The sequence below is a fragment of the Pagrus pagrus genome, assembly GCF_965226575.1.
Source record: "Pagrus pagrus genome assembly, chromosome: 17".
NCBI lineage: Eukaryota > Metazoa > Chordata > Actinopteri > Spariformes > Sparidae > Pagrus > Pagrus pagrus.
In genome coordinates this window covers 24,483,944-24,504,808 of record NC_140201.1, presented here as the reverse complement: position 1 = coordinate 24,504,808, position 20,865 = coordinate 24,483,944, and the positions used below count along the sequence as shown (strand labels likewise).

At 41.6% G+C, this 20,865-nt stretch overlaps 1 protein-coding gene across 1 annotated transcript; it reads right to left on the bottom strand.

Annotated features, from left to right (window-relative positions):
* Positions 1 to 399: 399 nt before the first annotated feature.
* Positions 400 to 6,607, bottom strand: cited4a (Cbp/p300-interacting transactivator, with Glu/Asp-rich carboxy-terminal domain, 4a). Its single transcript, XM_084380392.1, is given in 4 exon segments — positions 400 to 3,592; positions 6,133 to 6,181; positions 6,183 to 6,217; positions 6,219 to 6,607. Coding segments are annotated over 4 exon segments (891 nt in total). The 5' UTR covers positions 6,297 to 6,607; the 3' UTR covers positions 400 to 2,863.
* Between the last annotated feature and the right edge of the window lie 14,258 nt (positions 6,608 to 20,865).

Sequence of the window (20,865 nt, the reverse complement as noted above, 5' to 3'; positions counted from 1 at the left end):
GTGAATAGTCACTGTGATTATAAATCAGCACACCTCTGTGTTATTTATCCTTTACCCTTGTTATTTTTTACTTTTAAAGTTCAACAATTGAAATTATATAACACAATAAAATTATAAAACAAATGTCGGCAGGCCCAGCTTTGTGTTGACAGAGTGCTGACTCATTACTGTTTAGGATATGTAGTTTGTACTTTGCTCTGGTGTTTGCTCATCACTTCTTGTGGGTGGGAAAGTGTCTAAAACCAACAAGAGAAGAGAACTCAGGCAAATATGAGGAATGAACAGCATCTTAAAGCCTCTGTGGTTGAGACTGCTTACTCGCTATGTCACAACATTACAGTATAATCGATTGTGTCTTTTTAACACTGCATAAAATAATTACTGACATACACGAAAACATTTCTTTAAATAAATATTTTATTTGAAAATAAATACATTTTCTTAAAATAGAATCAATAACATTACAAAAGCTTTGGGGAAGTGGGAGAAGAAGGAGGGGAGGGAGGGGGGGGTTTACCCAAATGAATGATGTGTAATTTTGGAACAAGGAGTACAATCTCACACGTTTATCTACCATCTTAAGACAAGTTCCCACAATGTAATGTACTGTACATTCTCAGCCGCTTTGTGGGAAAGTGGTGGCATCCCTCACGCTTGCTTTAACATGCAGTCTACTTGGTCTTAAAGCTTCAGGCCCTGCACCCAAAAACAACCATTGGTACACTCATACTGTATCTACACACTCGTTTGTAAAAATGTAGGATATAATCTGTTGTCAACACATCAAAATCAGCCACTGATTTACATTTACATCTGACAATGTTTTTTCCAAAGTACCTTAAATGTGTCTAGATCAACTTCACCTCTAGTCTACAGTACAAAGATACAATACACAAGAAGGCTGCACTTATTGATATAGCAGTAATCAGAGGCCACTGTCTCGCTAAGGCCAGAAGTATTTTCCATTTTAACTGTGAGGTTGTGAGTTTGTCTGGCTGCAGTTTGCCAGGCAGAAAGTGAAACAGAGCGGGAACTCTCCAGCACTTTTTCTGCCTTTTTACGACAGTGTTTCAATGCCCATTGTTTGACTCGAGAGCGTGGAGATGGCAGATCTCCAGAGAGACAGGGACAGCAGCACAGTTGTATTGGAACAGATTAACACAGTGCAGCAGTGAAGCCCTGACCTCTCTGACAGCTCTACAAATAGCCTTACGACTGCAGGAAGTTCTCCCTCCACCAGCCTGCAGCGGCAACGCAGCAACCTTGACAAAAAAACCTAATTACCAACTGCGCAAAAAAAAAGCAAAAAAAACATGAGCGCCACAGAACATGTCCGTTTTATAATTATTGAGACACTGGAGAATGTGCAAGCCGACCTCAATTAAGACAAGCGTGTGAGAACATGTAATTTAAATCTAATCAGTAGAAAAGCAGCAGAGTAAGCTAATCTATGGCAAAAACAACAACTTTGCACGCTTTGTGCTCTTCGCTCGCTCCTCCTGCCGAATGAAATCAATGCCACAGGTAGCGGCAGCTTTAAATAATGATTAAACTAAGTGCTGCCGGGGAGTGCTGTGTCCACACATTGTGTCCACACAACAAAATCTCTCTCCCCACGCAGCCTCCGATCACATCCAGCACACTGAGCGATGGTTTAGGGAGGAGGACCATTCGATGGGTTTTTAAATGCCTCACTGCACTGATCACACACGGACGTACACAAATAACACACAGATGCAAATTCTGCAATCACGCACTTTTTTTTTTCTTTTTTTAACCAATCCTGTTTTAGTAAAAAATCCCACCTCAGATCTGTGACCAACACCTTCACTCTCTGATGGCTGCGTTTTTGCTTGGCTTTTCTTGGGCCTTGTGTCAGACCACCATTTCTCATCATTTTCTCATCTTCCTCCCCAACAATTCTTCAGATTCTACTGAGCAGTAACCCAAGATTTGCTTGCCATGAGCATCTAGAAGTGTGACTTGGAGCAGAGAGACTTCGGAGCTATTTTTCTACAGACCAATGCTTAGTTTAAGCCAATTCTCGAAGCAATGTGCTACTTTGCCAATGGATCAATCACAGTTCATTAGCAGGGAACAGATGAGATACATTTAAAGATTGCAGATTTTATCAGTCAGGTAAATGACACTGAAAGCTAAAGAATCAGTGTAGCACAGTTCACCCGACCAATCCGAGATAAACCCCGTCACGTCACCCTGGAATGCTGCACAACCTCACTCTCCTGCTCATCGAGGAAATGTGTAATATTTTCTAGGAACTCAGTTTTGAAGAGCCAGCCTTCAATATGCACGCAAATTGTCAGAAAAAAAAAATCTCTTTTCAATCCCTTAATCCTTGTATAAACAAATTCAGAGGACTACCTTTTATAAATTTGTAAAACGTCTGCTACTGTTTGAAGGTGTCATCACAGATAAAATACATTTAGAGATACCACAGAATCTTGCAGACCCAGATGGATAGTCTTTTCAGGCGTTCCCTCGTTGTGTTTAAGTTTACAATTATCCCAAAGCCTTGGCACTGCAGGCACATGTGCTGAGGGCCAGATGGGTACAGACAGAGCCTGCTGCATCAGGATGCCTCAATTTGGCCAAAGACGACAGATCTTTCTGGCACCGGCTCAAAGAGGAGGAACCTGGTGCTTTTGCTGCGTTTACTCTCAGTACAATTCTTCATCAATTCAGTGTGAGGGCGTACTAGACACTGTCAAATACACAGACACAGAAACACCCAAACAGAACAGAGAGATTGTCTCCTCTTGCTGTGCTACTGTGACCGTTCAGTCATTCTTTGGGGTGTCCAGTCCAAACAAACCAAACCAGCTTCTGACCGCTTCGCTTCTGCTCAACAGCTCACTGTGCTCGGCTGCTGTTTGCACACAAAGTCCGATATGAAATCAAACTCATTCTGTCCCAGGAAGAGTTCAGGCAGCTCCTGAACGCGATCCAACCCAAACTCCAGCACCAGTGAAGTCAGAACCTCCTCGTCGATCAGGTCTATGTCCATGCCGTTTAGCCCTAAAGGGGCACCAATGTGCTGCATGCCTGATAACTGGGCTGGACCCACCCGGTACTGAGCACCATTGGGCAGGTGGTGGCCATTGGGTGAGCCTAGTGGGTGTCCATGGTACTGAGTGTTGAGTTTTTGCAGGTGCATGCTGGCCATGAGCTGCTGAGAGGTGAGGGTACCAGGGTGGTACTGTTGCGGGTGTCCACCCTGCTGCTGCTGCTGCTGCTGCTGCTGCTGCTGCTGCTGGGGGTGCATGTGGTGGTGCTGCTGCTGCGGTGCCTGGCCATTGTACATCATGTTTCCAGACATCATCTGGTGGTGGTGGTTGGCCATGGGAGCTCCATTCACAGGGCCGGCCATCCCTCCAGGTCCCACCATGCCCGGCCGCTGTCTCATGGCAGCCTCCATGCTGTTCTGAGGGTTCCTGCTGTAGTGCATCACCTGGCCGTTGGGCAGACTGCGCAGACCGGGCTGGCCGTTGTGCTGCGGAGGTCCATTCATGCCCATCCTGAAGCCGTGGGTCATGGGCATCATCATGTGTTCAGCCATGACTGCTCTGTCACCCTGAACAGAAAACACATCAAGTTAGGCTTTTTATTACAAGCTACATGACTTACAATAACCACAATTAAAAGTGAGTAATCCAACACTTTATACAAGAAATCCAGTCACTCATGACAAGGAGTGCCTTTAAAGCATTTGTATGAAGGTATTTTGTGGTTCTGGAACAAGCTTTCTAAAGTTTCAAAGGATAGCCTTGAAGACTGAGGACTAGGCAAAACGAAGACAACCTAAAACTAAAAATATTTTTAGGACCTTTTAAGGACTAAATGTATGGGCCTAAGACAACTGAGCAAGAACAATAGACCTGCAGCACCTACAGGCTTTCATCATGACACATTCAAAGTACCAGATACTTCAACTAAGTACAGAACAAACATCTGCTTTAATATGAATATTTAATCAGCTCCTGTCCTTGACAGAGTACCTGCATGCTATAGCTAGCTAGCATTAGCTACCCGACAAGTACGACATAAAATTAACCAAATAGAATCCTGTTCCATTGACACAGCCGACCCTTTTCAGTCTGTCCTTCTCATAGATGCAACTGTTAAATTTGCAACAAGAAAGCCATGGCAAGCTAGCCATGTACGGCACTGTTTTTACTCAAGACTGCTAATGTAGCCAGCTATTATCTATTGTCCCGATTTCGACCCTTAATTACAATTTGATCGAAATTAACCTCATTTGTACGATTTACATGGATGAATCACTTTTTTACTGGCCATACATTGTAACATGACGTGAAAAATTAGCCCGTCCCAGTCTCTCTTGGTTGCCTATACAAGCCTGCGGACTATTTGTTTAAGTTGTGTAATGCTGCTGGACTGTGGATTTCTTTGTGAAGGTCTGATTTTCCATGACAGTCCAAAGAAGGTGACTTTATGCACGTTCTTGAGTGACTCATCTCAGTGCCTGTCTCTGCTCCGCTAACAGAGGGCAACAGTAGCTAAGGTTAGTTTAGAATGGAGTCTAGCTACTATAGCGTTGTTAGCTATCATAAACTAACAACCGGCTTCAGGCACAAAACAGAAGTTCAACAGAGCCCCTTTTAAATATCAAGTCAAATCAAATTGTGGATTTGAAGAATCGTGATAGCCCTAACAAAGCGTAACCTTTTTCTGTAAGTCCTAATGATTTAATTTTTATGATTTAGAAATGTTACACAACATAACCGACATAGATCATTAAAAAAAAACATATCCCCCAGCTGTACTCCAATGATGTCATTAGGTCTGTTTGGATTGGGATTGGGCTCCAAATTGGCCTTTTGGGGTTCAAAGTTGTGAGCATTTACAGGCAGGGAAGGTCTAATGAAAAAAGAGATATTCGTTTGCATTATGGTAAATGTAGAATCCAGCGTTTTTGAATTTTGACCCATACTCGAGACTAAAAGTCAGGATATATCAGCTTCTGCTGCTGCGATTTATACCTTTCTCTTTTTCATCTGTCTCCTGTCACTTTTCACCACTTTTACAGAGTGCAATGCTAAATTGCTGGAGTAGCCCTTTAAAAGAATACAATTAAATCAGAACTCCTTTACTCTCATGAGAACAAGCCCTGTTTCTAATGAAACTACAGTCCCTCTCCTCCACAGTTCCTCTTCCTTTATTGGAACGCTCCCAGTTACATTGGAAATCTCAAACCTCCAGAATGACACCATCAGTGAATTACCACTGGATATCACACCGACGAGGGAGGGCAGCAATACCCTTGCAGCCAAAAGGACGCAGAGGAATGCCTCTCCAGACCACACGCACCTCTTCCCCCCCTCTCAACACACAACACACTGCCTGTGTCCACACAGTCATTACAAAAGATCTTGAATTAAGATTGCCTACACATGACACACAGATCCTGTTGATGCTGGAACTGTAATTTGCTGTGATTGGCTTATTGAAATTAATGACATTATTTCTTAACCTGCCTCTAAATGGGATGAGCATAAAAGCACATCCAGAGCGAGCATGAATGACTGCTGACTGCTCCTATCTGTGAAAAACAAAGACATTTCAGGCTTTTAATCCCTTAAAAATGAACTCCGGTGGAGCCCACGGCTGCTTGTAGCAATTCAACCCTTTTAGAGCTGATAAAACAAGACACTTTCCTCAATAGCCTCAATCCTCCTTAGAATATGCTGCTCTTGTGTTACCTAATTAAACCCTATCTGTGGAGCTTCTTTGCAGATCTGGATTATCATTGAGCCAAATGCCACTTTGTAAATAGATAGTCTGAGGGAGGATAATAATTACTGGCATTATTACACAAGCATGTAACCTCTTTTTTTTTTTTTTTTCCTATCCCCGAGGACAGTGCATGTGGGCTGTTTGACATTATTCGATGAAGCCGCAACAAATATAATAGGCAATAACGGTGCAAGGAAACCAAGTGACAAGGTGAGCCAGGGGCTGATTTAACAGCCCGTAGCCAGATCTGATCAGCCCGTGTTCAATCTGTGAAGAAATGATAAAATAGTCCGCGGTACAAAGGGGAAAGTGCTGCCTCTCTACCTGTTTCAGGGAGTAACAGAAGACGACACCTACCCGATGTATGAATGTGGAGTCCGTGCGGTGAAGTTGGATCAGTGCCGGTTGTTTCTCCAGCTGATGCTCCGGCTACATGCAGCCCCTGCGGCGGATTCAAACTCTGCGGCGTCTCGGCAGTCAGAGGAGTTTGTTTTCTGGGTCAACTCCGGGATTATATGCATCTATAAAGCACAGAGAGGGAGAGAGAGATAGGGAGAGGAGGAGCTACCGTCCTCTCCGTCTCCTTTGTTGCCATTGGTCCTCCCCCTTAATCACTGTGCAAAGAAACATTCACTAACTACCTCCACTGATCCACCGGAGCAGCGCGGCCCCGCTCCGCTCGCTCAGCCCCGAGCCGCGCTCCGTATCCTGGAGAGATTTCACCGCCGCCTGTCTTCATTACCCTTTCACTGTAATCCGTAATGATCCGCACTCTCTTAACTGAAAGCTTTCTGTTTAAAGAGCAGCGGGGACGGATTGTTCAGGCTCGCAGGCGAACAGAACCTGTTCTGCCGCTGAGAAAAATCATTCTGACAAGGTGTTCTACATGAGCGGATCAGTACAGAACAGCACATGTGGTGCCTAAAGGATGTATTTTAAAACAAACAGCAGTATGGAAAGTGTCAGAGCAATTAGACTCAATCAATTAGGAGGATTGTTTGGTCATTTATTTATTAATAGATGTCAAAAATACATGACACCATTATATCATTACCTCCCACCTTGTTATTCATAATCACATGGTAATGTATGACAAAGTGTGACCTAATCTAGTGGTAGAACTGCAAATAGTATTACTTTTAGAGAAATCTAATGCTGTAATTTTTTTTGTTTTTGTCAACTTCTGTTAATCAACTGTATCTGCAGAGTCGCAGATTGTTTACACTGAATGTATCAGCAGAACAATCGACATATTGGGTTTCCTTACTATATCTTTTTGTGGCAGCTAAAACATAACTTCTTTATTGTCATGTTTAGACAATTTAAAGCAATCAGTTAAAGAATAGGGAGAATATTTCATGTTGAAGCCTGATTTGAAACACAAGGTGAGATGTGTTACTTATTCACAAATTTACCAAAATCCAGTCTTTCGATTACCGTGAAGATATAATAAGATACGATTTCTGCATTACAATGTCAAAAAATGACTAGATAGTTGTTATATGGTCTGTTGAGTTATGTGCCTGCATTATTCCAAATGTTTCAAACCCAGAGAAATCCATCATTTTATTTATGGTTAAGGTTCATTTCATGTGGTCGGGTGTCGCTCTAACTTCCGGGAGAGTCGCAGAATGACGGAGAAAGTCGGCAAACACAATTAAATGTAACGTGAATAAAACATGACCTCGTCTGTGAACGTTTGTGCCTGAGTCACATTGGATAGATTATTCATCAGCAGTGGTTGTTGTTCAATAGTATGTTTGCCAGTAGCTGAGCAAATGTTTGCGTTGTGTTACTTGTGCCACATTGACAACAGGATCATTTGTGTTTAAACATGTTACTTGTGCACGTGTTTATACACCCCAAACAGCCATCTGACTTTACTGTACATAAACTAGTGAGCAAGGGCACTGACACTGACACTGAGTGTGTGTGTCTATGTGTTTAAATACAGATCAACCTTTCTGAACTCAGCACTCACCAGAGACTCCGGTGCTCTCTTCTTTCCCCCTCTCCTCTCTGTAATGTTCATGAAGTATATTTCCCCTCCAGCTCCAGTCGGCGGTCAGCATTACAGTTACATTACAGCTGCCACAGTCAGGTTGTTTAACAGGAGTGAAGATAAAACCACTTTTAAATCCCAAAAGTTAAGAACCAAACTCTGAGCTCTCCTCCCGTCAGTATGGCCCAGATCAGAGCAGAATCTGATGTGACCCCCAGTGTTTATTCGAGCTGGCTGGTTCTGAGCAGCTGGACAGTAGGTCTGCACCCAACGCATGTCCCAGCCCTACTCGCTTAACACTGGGCAAAAGATTTTTGTTTTGTTTTGACTGAGAGACTCCTAGTGGCAGAAATCAAATAGTTTCCATTTAGAGCTGCACCAGTCGATTGTTGGCCTCTTGGGGTTAACCTCTACTGAATAAGGCAATGCAGTGACTGGAATCTGTGGGGCATAAAACAAAAACAAAAAGCTAAAGGACGCTAAATTGCCACATAAGGCATTTTAACAAGACTCTGCCTGATAATTCTCTGAGTTAGTTACTACGAACGAACCCTTTCATATTACACATAGTGATTTGATCCAATGCTAAAATAAAATAAATGCAGCTTTAATCACATTGTTTTGTTTAGCCTCGAATTATGTGAACGCACATACCTCGCAAATCTTGTGGCTTGGAGGGTGGAAGTACAATGTGAGTGTTCCCATATTACCAAAGATCCATGGTAAGTAAGTATATTAAAGATGACCTTAAGGGCTGGATAAAACAAATTGCCAGTGAACATAATCCATGCAACAGTAACACTTTGCTCAGAAGGTATTAGACAAAACCACTTAGTAGTATATACATGATATTTTTAGAAGACAGGACTGCACTCGCCCACTAGCAGCCTAAACAAAGAACAGGATGACACATCAGTAAAACCCACCTTTCAAAGTGATAGAATGGTAACGTGTGAGAAAACCAAACTTTACCCTAGGACAGCTCCAGATGATTTAAAGATTATATTTGTACACTTTTTTATCAGTTGACTATGTGTTTCTCCAATATCCACGGTACATGTGTCTGTAAACGTAAAAAACAAAACAAACATAAAACAACATCAAAATGGGGCTTTCATGTCACGTAACAGTAATGTGCCTGTCCCCAAATTAGCTGGATACCAATGAAACTGAGATTCTATGGAGCACAACTCTGTACCACAGAGCTCCTTCTTCTCTGTGTGTTCTCATGAAAAAAGTCTATTTTTTGTACTTTCATGGCTCTTTGTCTTTCTTAGCGATGCCTGACTCAACCCCATGACAATGGAGTTTCTGTTCTCTCAATGACTGAAAAATTTGAAGAACACTCACCAAGATTCACACAAAAAAATAGCCGGTTTGCCTCAGATGCACAGTTTGTTACTTCTGCCACCAGGGCTCTCTCGAAACAACCAAAACAAAAGACATAATTTGATGAAGTTGTGAAGTGGTGTGGGATCATGGGAGCTGTTCATTTTTTGAATAACAACCATTGCTATTGAAAGTCCTGATGTGACTCGTAGAAACGCTCAAGGACGTTGTCACATTTTAAAGTTTTATCCACATCATGTTTTGTCTCATCCGCTGACTTCCTTCCTCACACGACTTATTATCTGATGTTACCCTGGAAGTTATAACTACAGGCGACCAAATGAAAAGCACCATTACCTTGAATGAAATGAGGAATTTCTCTGGTTTTCGAACGTTGTTAGAAACATTTGGGATTAAATATAAGTGCAAAACTCAATGAAACATGTAGGCATTTTAATTTGTAATGTTACATATTATATCTTTAAAATGCGGTTTCTTTCCATTTTGCATTAGCTGAAGCCTTGTAGGCTGTAGCAGTGGAATCACCAGTGCAGCACTAATTCAAAATGGCACACAGTTTAATGTCTGTATGTTCTGTAACATATACAACTGACTGACTTATGCCAAACTAAAATATAATATTAAGAATGTTTTAGTTAGTGGCCACGGAAACAGCAAAGCAAAAGGGGCGGGGCTGCTTCAAGGGATACCAGAGAGACACACTGTAGGATCACCACAATGCCACTAGGAAAGTGGGGTATATTCAGTGTCCATTCCTTTTTCAATAAAACACAAGACAATCATTTCTGGCAAGAAACTAAACAACATTAGAATTTCCCACATAATCAACCAGAACAAGTATATTGTTTATTTATCATCGGACTTTAGTGCCAAATCTATTCCATGTTTACTGAAACATGACACCTTTGCAGCATGGTGGAAATCTAACCACCTCCATCCAGCTCCTGAGCAGGCACACACCAGCCAGTCCTTTTGTTTTGGCCTCCCTCCCTGTGTGGGGAAAGTCAAGCCCCCTCAGCAGGAGCTTGGTATGTATTCCTGTTGACATACACACACACCCTCCACTGCAGAGGAATGTGTCCTATTTTTGGGCCCCTGAAGTCAGACTTCCAGCCTCTTTCTAATGCTCAATTCGCTTGACCATTGTGTTTTTTAGTCATTTGGGAGGACGCTGTGTGTTTTGATCTGCAGCCACAGCCTCCTCCATTTATTTGGAAATAGCAGTTGTTCTCAGCAGTGATGAGTGTATTGGTTGAGTCGGGTTTGTGTTGGCTTGTTTTGCCAAACAGCTGGATTTTGAATTCATGATTTTCAGAGGTGCAGAGGTAATTACATTTTACTGTACAAGTACTGTACTTTAATACAATTTAGATGTGTGTATTTGAGTAATTCCCTTAAATGCTTCGTTATACGTTAACTGCATTACATTTCATAGGGGGTTATTGTCCTTTATCTTCTATTCATTTACTTATGGGATTAGAATTTTACACAACAGCATATGATCAGTTCACAAAATATGACGCAGTGTTATATAAAACTATTAAACCGCCTAAGTACCAAGAGTTACATCACTTTATACACAAGTTATACATTTATAAAGTTATACTACTCTCTGCATGATGAAAATATGAAGCTATAGCCAACAGCTGGTTAGCTTAGCTTAGCCCCTAATAAAGCAGTGGCCGTTATCCATTTCTGCATTCCTTCTAAATACTCTGCAGGTAAAAGCTTCACTTTTTCATCATAATGGTGAGGAGTTTGATCTTAGAATCAAATGTCTTTTGCTACATGCCATAGGACAATACATCACTCATTTCTGCTCAGCTTTGTTGAACGCTGTCAAGTGCTGTTAGACATGGCTGCATGTAATAATGTGACAACCCCTCAGACTGCTCTGCTTATTTGACCTCATCTGCTTGTCTGAGAATTACTTGCCGGTCCGAGTGAGATAGAAAAATGTGTTCTGACAGTTAACCAATGAAACAGTTACTCTTGGTTATCGATCATTACTCATAGGCTGTGCTCCATCTATATCATGACTCAGTGGTCCGGCATACTAATCTTTAGCAGCCTTGAGCCAGTATTATTATGTCTTTGGACTGTGTGCCACGTTATGTAATGACCGCAGCTTCTATGCAAAGGTAGGAGGATGGATTGGATGTAATTTGTTTATGTGCAACTGCTGGAACAAAGACAACATCAGCACTGATTTACTCTCCCTCTGCCTGTTTGTCTCTCTTTCTTTCTACCAAGCCTACACATTTTCATGTTTCCCCCCCTCACATCCTATATGTCCAGGTTTCATATTACTCACTGCTTCTTGTTCCCTGTTCTTCCCACCCCCACAGCCCCCACCGCTGTCCACTCACACCGACTGTCTCTCCTTTGTATGCTTATTCCAATAAGGGCTTTATGTATTGTCACAACATGATTAATGCAGTTTTTGCAAAAGGCAATTATTGTTAGCAGAAGGGCAGAGCCACACACGGGGTAATCACAACAGACCATTGCTCGAGCTGCAGCGCCTGCTCTGCCACTAGCCCTCATCCAGACAGAGAGCACCGCGAAATAGATTTGTAAAAAGGTCATTGGAATAAATTGCCTTTTAGGTACAGTAAAATGTGTTCCTACGTGTCCTCTGGCGATGAAAACTGCCTCTGAAGTCATTGAGCCGTATGAGTGTTATACTCATTAGACAGCCATCCGATGACATTTATGATAAATAAGAAGATTATGGGTGTATTCACATTTGTTTATATGCTAGGAACTGTCTAAGTATATCTTTAAGGACATACTTTATGATTGTATTATGTAGGACAAACAACACTGAAAATGGAAGGCTAAATGCCTGGAACTAATTAGCAGGTGTGTTGACTCAGGTTCGATTGCGATGTCATATATGATGTTCACTTCAGATATTTGTGGAGAACAGATAGGAGGCTGGAATCCCACTTGTTTTAATGTTATGAATTACAAGATGGGATACTTTTTGAAAAGGGGTCCTTCTTAATAATACTGAAAAACCCAACCAATCCCTAATTCATGTCCCACTGTTATGTTTTATGGAATAGTGATAATAACAACTTGTTTGTTGATGTGAACACTAAGTCAGAAACTGCTCACACATAATGCTATCAACCAAACCCTCTTAAACAAAACTGAGGTCACCCAAACAAAGGTGAGTGGCTCTAAAGGTGAAGCTGGCTGCACAATCTGATATTGCCGTGTTGGTGTTGCTGTTGTTTATTAGTGTTGCCCCATGGCCATCATTGAAACTGACTCGTCATATTTTGTAATATCATAGCTTAGCGACTAGGGGAAAAAGAGAAAAATGTGTATAACAAAAAGTTATCCTTTCTAACCATGTCTCATAAACCTTATCAAGTTGTTTTGTTGCCCTAACCTAACCAAACTGCGAGTGCATGGCAAAAGTCCGGAACGCTGTTACTGGTACACTACAAAGGTCATGTAGTTTTAGAAAGGGTTATATATGTCATTTTGGGACTGACTGGCAATCGACCTATTCAGCCTTTTACGTATGAGGATGTGATGAATTGGTCTGGTTTCTGGCTTTTTGAAAAGTATTATACCCCTTTCACCAAAAAAATCCATAAACACCCACTAAAATCTGGCTTTGGTACAATTGGCATTCGTTCCCTGGTGAAATGGCTCTGCAGTAGTCACACGTGTTTATGGACTCCAGCTACAATCAGCATTGATGGAACGGGACATGCTAATTTTTCGATGAAATGCTGTGATGCATGTTGAAGTTACGGACGCTTGCAAGTTAATAGCTTTCCATCCGTCGCTGTTTAGGCAGCGCACAAAAGTCATTCAAGCAGCACTGAGTTTGAAAGAGAGACTGGAGTAAAAGGTATAAACAAGTAACCACCATAACATTTAGGCTATGTCAGTAGTCAAGCATTGCCAGCTGCCTGATTGGTACTGCGCATGTGCAATTGTCAACAGGGATCAGAGTAGGTGAGCTTTATCTGGGTTGAAAGAAACACCGAAATACACAATGATTTTAGTGTAAAATGGTATTGGACAATGAAATGTGATGAATCAAACCGCTTTTAGCCATCATATCAACAGACAATGTGAGCCTCATATATCTGCCTAACCACAGTGTTCACTTCCTTGTTGTGTGTCCAACAATAGAGGGGGCCTCCTCTTTTCTTTCCTTCCCTCCTCTTATACTACTCAGTAGGGAGGGGCATCCCACCTGCTGCTCCAGGTAGTAGAAACAAGAGCATATGTTGTTTTATTAGTCTGTGTTTGTGTGTGTGCAACCACGTCCGTTCATGCATGCGTGCTCGAGGTGCTGTTTCTCCACTAATGTCTGTGTTTGCATGGGAGGGGGAGGGCCGGCTCTCAGATTCCTTGGTCTCTTGGTGTGAGCTGTGTTGTGCTCCAGTGGTTCCATTTGGCCAACAACACCCCCCCAACGCCAACCCCTCCAACCCTCATTAGACAACCTTTACAAGTCCTGCCTGCCAAGATCAGGTCTGATCCTGTTAACTCTTTGCTTATCATCCCCTCACACTCTGAAGCTGCAGATAAACACGATGAGTTTGTGTCGAAAATAAATGTGACTTGCAGTAGCACAATGCAACTGAACAAAAAGCTGCAACAGGAAACTGGTGTAATAGTGGTTTCTCACTCAAACGACTTCCCTTTTCAGAGTAAGAGACATACTGAGAAATCTCCATCTTGACAAGTTAATCAGATGTTAAAATTGTTACATAATTCTCATCTTTATGGTTAATTCACTTTGATTTTCTTGAACAGAAATGTTCTTATGCCCTATTCTGCCATGTTGCAAAGGGTCAACTGACTCAAAATGACAGAACCCTTTTCGCCCCCATTTACCTCTATAGTAGTATCTAACTATGCAGCTAGTTCTGGTATTATTTGTCCAGGTTTTAAGATCCATCCTTGAAATGCAATGGATAACCCACAGAATACACTGTCAGGTTTCATGGGAACTACTTAGGTAGGTGCAGTTGCACTGAAAACTGTCCACTGCAAGGTGAATTATCAAGAAAAAAAACAGCACACTCAGTATTTTTACGTGCACTTATGTAACCAGGTTACAGTCAGCTTTCTTCAGTATCCTTGGGATGATTCACAAAAGCTATTTGCACCCTCACATGCACCATTAGGAAATGGTGGCAGCGTCGGTTGCAGATACATTTGCGAGTCCTGGAGGCCTCTCACAAACCGATACATGGATCACACGTCTGACATTCATTTTGATTCGAGAAATGTGTCATGAGCTACAGGACAAGATCACATGTTGACAGAAAAGCAGTTCAGGTAACTGAAATAGGGGACAAGAGAAACACACTCAGCCATGTGTACCAGTAACCAGGTTTGCAGTTGGTTTTAAATGTGTATGATACAGACTTTATACAGGGAAAGTATAGCTAAGGAGTGGTAGGATAAATGGAAAAATCAGGAGATGTTGCAATGCATTTCTCATTCAAGTTACTGAAACTGACACGAAATAGCATCTTGTCTGAATAAGATGCTGAATAAGTCAGTTCCCACGACAGAAGTGTTTGTAACATTCAGACACATTTATGCTGACCCAGAAAAAAAAGTGTCACTGAGCCATCAACCTCATTTCGTTCGCGCATGTAAACACACAAACTGTATGTGGAAAGATTTTTTTTTAATGAAATTTCCAAATGCCAAAAAAAGATATTGCAACATTCAGTCAAATAATAAAGAACTTTCTGCATTACAAGATGCCACTTGAGCTTAGCTGTACAATATCTTTTATATGATTTGGGGGAACCTTTGAAGGTCCCATATTGTATAAAGAGAGACTTCCACTGTCTTTTCGAGCAGATCAAGGTGCTATATAAATACTCTGAAAGTATCAAAATGCTCAATCCATGGAGAAATGCACACAGCATGTATTCAGATATTGTCTTCAAACCAGCTGTCAGGACTTTGGTATGCCACAACTATAGAAGTCACCTCCCTCACTCACACCCCCAGCACTGTTGCAAAAACACCACCAGAGCTGATGTGGAAACACGGTGGGTGGTGCCTGCTCAGGCCTGTGATGGCTGGCCAATCAGAGCAAGATGGGCTTTGGGAGGGAGACCGTAAAGAGACTTAAATGGAGGGTTCAGAAAAAGACTGGATAGAGATGTGCAAAATAATGCCGATTAATGACTTGTTGGAAATGATTATAATATGGGACATGTAAGATAGTGACCAGAAAAACGCAACAACAGGCAAACAGATTATATAAGTCTGACTTCTTTTTGAAAGGCTTAATATTACCTTTGTTCATACTGTATTTTCCTGATGAGACCAGTTTTGCATTCACTAACTAATGACTGACTGACATAAACAAATGACTGACCTTCATCAGAAACATCTGAAGCTTTGCAGTGATATAGCATGATGTTATACTGCAGTCAGGCAATGAGGTTAAGATGGATGGTTGGGTGTATGCGATGGCAATGCCAGAGACCAAGCTCGTGTCCATCTTATACAACAGCCAACACTGGTTGCTTTCAACCCTTAAAGAAGTAGCACGACATTTTGGACTATTGATACTGATACTATTAAATATTGATACTATTGTCGTGTCTGTACTTTTAGTATGGAGTGAGGAGGCAATCAGAAGTAATTTTACAAGACATACAGTAGTTAGCCTTGGCTACAGCAAGTCACTCCACAAAAGCATAATCCATTTCACTTTGTATTTGGATAAAAAAAAATGTGAACCATTGTGTGAATTATTGAGCTTTCGAGGTATTGGTAGGTGTGTTTTTTAATATTTGGACAGAGCCAGGGTTGCTAAACCTCACTTCCTGTTTTTATGTTGAGGTAGGCTAATCATATTCTGGCTTTAGCACCATATTTATATGGTCGGCCCGTATTGACCTTCTCACCTAACTGTCAGAGGCAAACTGGGTATTTCAAAAATGTTTAAACTTGAAACAAAATGTAAACTTGAACGTAAAAACACTTTTAGTCAATACATAACCACAACAGTCTGTTTGGATCTAGCAGGTCAGAATTTTCAAGGAACGGTCACTTAGGTCATTGTTGAATTATATGTTTTGTTACTTTCGTGTGAGGACTTGTTGAGATCACATCCCTACTGGCACTTGTATTTTCACAGAAATACAGTCAAACACTGATAACTGCCTGTGGCTCTGTTGACACTGCGGGCCTTTACTGCTTCTGTTTGATTCTTCTGGATGACTATTCAAATCTATTCTAGGACATAACCCATATCTGATACCAATATGAGCTGACAGCAAGGTCAAACAGACCTTGCTGTCAGCAGTAAGAGTAAGAATAAAAGATGTCACATTTGTTTTTGTACCTCCACTAAGCTTCTTCCTCATATTAAAAACGTCTTTGGTTAAAAGTAGCCACAAGTACTGACTGATTTAAAGCATTAGCCCACATACCAATCATAAAACTGTCTGGCTTTCTTTCCACCATTGGATTTGGTACTCTTCCATGCTGATGCTGGCTCAGCCAAACCGACAACGTGTGAAATGAATGATGATTTACTTATTGTCATGGCAATGCTGACAATTTCTAAATGGGGCCTTGAAATACAAGTAACTTGCCTCTGGATCACTTTGTACGACATGTTCTTTGAGATCATACTGGAATTGAAAAATTCAACTGTGTTGCTTTATCTTTTTCATTCTGGTTACAAAAATACAAGATCTGTATAAAAGCCTGGTCTGCAAAATATTTAGCTATTGAGACTATACTCCGATGGCTAGTTGGTGTAACTTACCATTGCGGTAACTAACAGTCGCAGAAGCTCTATGGGTCTCTCACTATTTTCTCTCTACTGTTCTGTTTACTCTCCACAAGCATTTTACTCACCACTGAACACCATTTTCTGCAGTAGAAAGTTATTTGAGAGGGAAAATAAAGCTCTTCAAACTAATTGGCTTGCTCAAGGCCAGTTAGCAAACTCACAAGTTTGCTTAGCTCGGGCGTGAGCAGGTTCTCACAGTTTATGGAAGTATTTGCACCATTGACTCCTGTCTCATAACTGCTATTGCTCTTTTGTGGAGCAGTTAATACACTGACAGAGGAGGCTGAATTAGAGTGAATAGTGCAACACAGCTAATAATCTATGGTGGCTTCCCCTCTCTCTCTCCAGCTATCTGTCCCCTTAAAGAACAGGAAGGCACATTTTTTTGCAGTTCTGGTAAATACAGCCAGAATGACATGCTTAGATGGACATCTTTTACAGTGCAATGAGTAATAGTGGGTACAATGTGTCTGTTTGTACACACCCATCAAGACTGTCTGTTCATACTGAGTTGTGTTAATGCCCTATGAGTCACTGCTGCATGGTCTGTTCTGTTGAAAGACCTACTTACGAAAACTCACAAACAAGGAGATGACATTGTGGTCATACAGGAGATTAAGCGGTCTGTAACTGACCCATTCATATGACACTACTGTCACAGGTTAACCTCCTGTTCAGAGACTCTAGTCTGCAATTGTAATGTCATAATGTTACAGCCAAACCATTGAGTTGCACAGAATTATATTACATAAATAACAAAAAGTTTCAATCTTCCTCGCATATTTGCTTTCTCTTGCCCTTCTCTTGTCCTTTTTAAGATAAATTGGGTACTTGATTACATTAATGCCAATACATTAAATTGGAATTCCCCTCTGCATTATAAACATCAACAGAATGGAAAGGTTGAGGTGAGCAGAGTTGAGAAGACACATCAATTCACTGATTTAACAACATTTAACCCTCGTCACTTTGTCGATCTGAATACGGTCATTCACCACAAATTAGATGATAATTGCATGAATAGAACCTGACATTTTCACAGAGTTGAGTGAAGAGATGAGCATATTATTTAGTTTAGCTGATGAAAAACATGGTAAAAATATAATTGTGTTCATTTACCACAGAGCAGCACAAGATGCTAAATTTTACTTTAATGAAAAATACCATACTTTGTGTTTGACTTGCTAATATTAAATAAATCAAAATCTAATACAAATGTTGATTGTTGTAGGTCGATGTAGTCAAGCATACAAAGAAGCTCAGTCCATTTTTTCCTCTTCACTGGCAGCACATAACACACGAGCCCACTGATAACTGCTATATTAAGACCTCAACAAGATATTTAAGGCATACAAACAGTAATGTTAACAGCGATAACAACAGAGCAGCCATGTCCTGTCACCGACAGACGCACACACTGGACAGCCTCTTGTAGCACAACTGCTAACTCAGCTACAACACAGGTACCAACATAGTGACTCTCTGGAAGGACCATAAATGTGTCTTTTCAGCAGAGACATAGAGATTCCTAGAGTAGCTACTCACGGCTGAGTTGCTCCAACTACCAGCTCCACGTCACATGATTGGTCGGTCAGCCTCCTCAGTGTCACCTGACCCTTCACGTCACACTACACGGAAGATCCCGATACTTTTTTGGCTTTAAAACACCACTGAGCAGCTTTCATAGGAATAAATAGGGCTCCACCTCCATGTCCAGATATAATGTAACATCCTTGGACAGAACCCTTTCTAGGACACCACCCAGAGATTCCTAACTCTGAGTTCTGAACAATCAAAGCCCCTCGGCAAATCAGGTGGCCCTCTCGTTCTCCCATGAGAACTCCCAAGGCAGTGGCTAGCCCCTCTACAGGAGTAGTAGGCTTAGTTGGCTTCAGAACCAGTGCTCTGAGTAGAAATAAGCTAACCTTTATCTAGTTGGTTCAACTACAACTCCAGCACCAGCTCCAGCTCTGTAACCACCAGCATACCTAGGTACTTCCCTTTGCCTGCTGCCTGACTTGCTAAGCACCCAACCCGAATTCCTATCCCTACGGATGATGGGCCAAACAAGGCAGGGGCTCCATGTAGTTCTTTTGGGCTGTATGAGTCTGAGTCGCATGAGTCAAGGCATGGCTACCAGACACTCACCCACAAGCTCCCCGCCCAGGTCTACTTTAACAACCAGGGCCCCAGGTTCACTTTTCTGATTGAGATTCTTTAGCTTCTTGGACGATTCATGTAGGGTCTGTGAATCACTCTTCGCCTGCTCCCTACCCCGGGACCAATTTGCCCCCGACAACTCAACTCCGATGATCACTTTGACACACAAACCTCTCCAGCACGTTAAGGTTGTGATTCTGTTGATTCCTTAGGACCATGACCTTCAGCACGCAATGAGGACGTTTGCAGCCAAGTGTGAAGCAGCCGGGGTGAATCAGCAACTCATAGTCTGAGGCCTTAGTTCTCTGCTGGAAAACAGTAGATTGTTCCTTCCATGTTGGGATGAACTTTCCCTCCTATGGTGATGGCTTTTGGGTAGTGCCTGAAAAAAATTATATCATGGATACAAGGCTGAAGTGAGTTTATCCTCTGTAGGGTTGGCTCACTCTTAGAAATAGGGTGAGGAGCTCAACCATCTGGAAGGGAGCGCAGAGTAAAGCAGCTGCTGCTTCACGTCCAAAGGAACCAGTTGAGGTGATGGGTATCTGACTAGGATGCCTCCTGGACTCCTTCCATTGGAGAATTTCTTGGCACATACACCTGAGAGGAGACCCATGGTAGACATAGAACTTGCTGGAGGGATGATATAACTCATCTGGACTAGGAACACCTGAGTGTCACAGGTGGAGCTGGAAAATGTTGGGGAGAGTGACATATGGAATACCCTCAGCCTGCTGCCAATGTGACCTGACCCCTGATAAACTGAAGGAAATGTATGGATGGATGGATAGTGATCAGTGCTGACTTCATTGCTTTAAAATGGGCCAAACAAATTGTATCAAAAAGTGATTTCATGAAATTATAATTTATATATTATAATTTTAATGTTGGCTTTTTTTAACCAAGCTTTGAATTGCCTCAAACCAACCATACTACTACTATCAAACTACTGTATAGCTGCTATGCACAGATATTGTAGGAAGACATTACATGCCGTTTGAGGTAATCCAGGCTACTGCAGAATACAACATTAATGTTAAGTGATGGGCTGGTTACCAGACATTGTTGCTATATCTTACTGCTGCAGTGCATGTGTGGGATATATTCATCTAAATTAAACTGAAGTGTGTGAGTGTTTCAGCTTTCTCAACAACTGGGCAAACACTATCTACTGATGAAGATTGAGTGATTGAGTGATTGTGATTGAAAGCCCCAGAACAAGTATTAAATGGACCTTTTGCTGAGACTATTAACTCAATTGTACACTGTTGAAATGTGTGCTAAGAATTGTTTAGATCACGTGACACTGAGTGGAGGATGACTAACTAAGTACAATTTATCTGAGTACAAATGTGTCCCCTTTGGCCATTTGTGCAGAGGGATACAGTTCTCCAGAAAGCAAGTCAGTTAAACTCAGTACAGACACTTGTGCAGCTACTTAAGCCAGAGACACTCTTTGCAGGCTCTGTGTAGTCACTTTCTCTGATGAATGTCCCTCCCTGTGCGAAAGATAAATCAATGAAGAGTGTATATGTTTTCTTTTATTTAGTTTATCTTTCACCTCTAGCAGCTGTCCAATTTTTCAAAATGGCAACACGATTACTGCTTGGGGAACCTTTTCACATGTAGATTCCTACATGCTGTTAGCAATTATTTCATTTATTGCAATGGTAACCTTTAGTTAAAGGTGCTGATGATGTTCATTTGGAGCTGATGTTTAACTTTTGCCTCATATCTATTGGAATCCAACCAGAAATGTGTAACA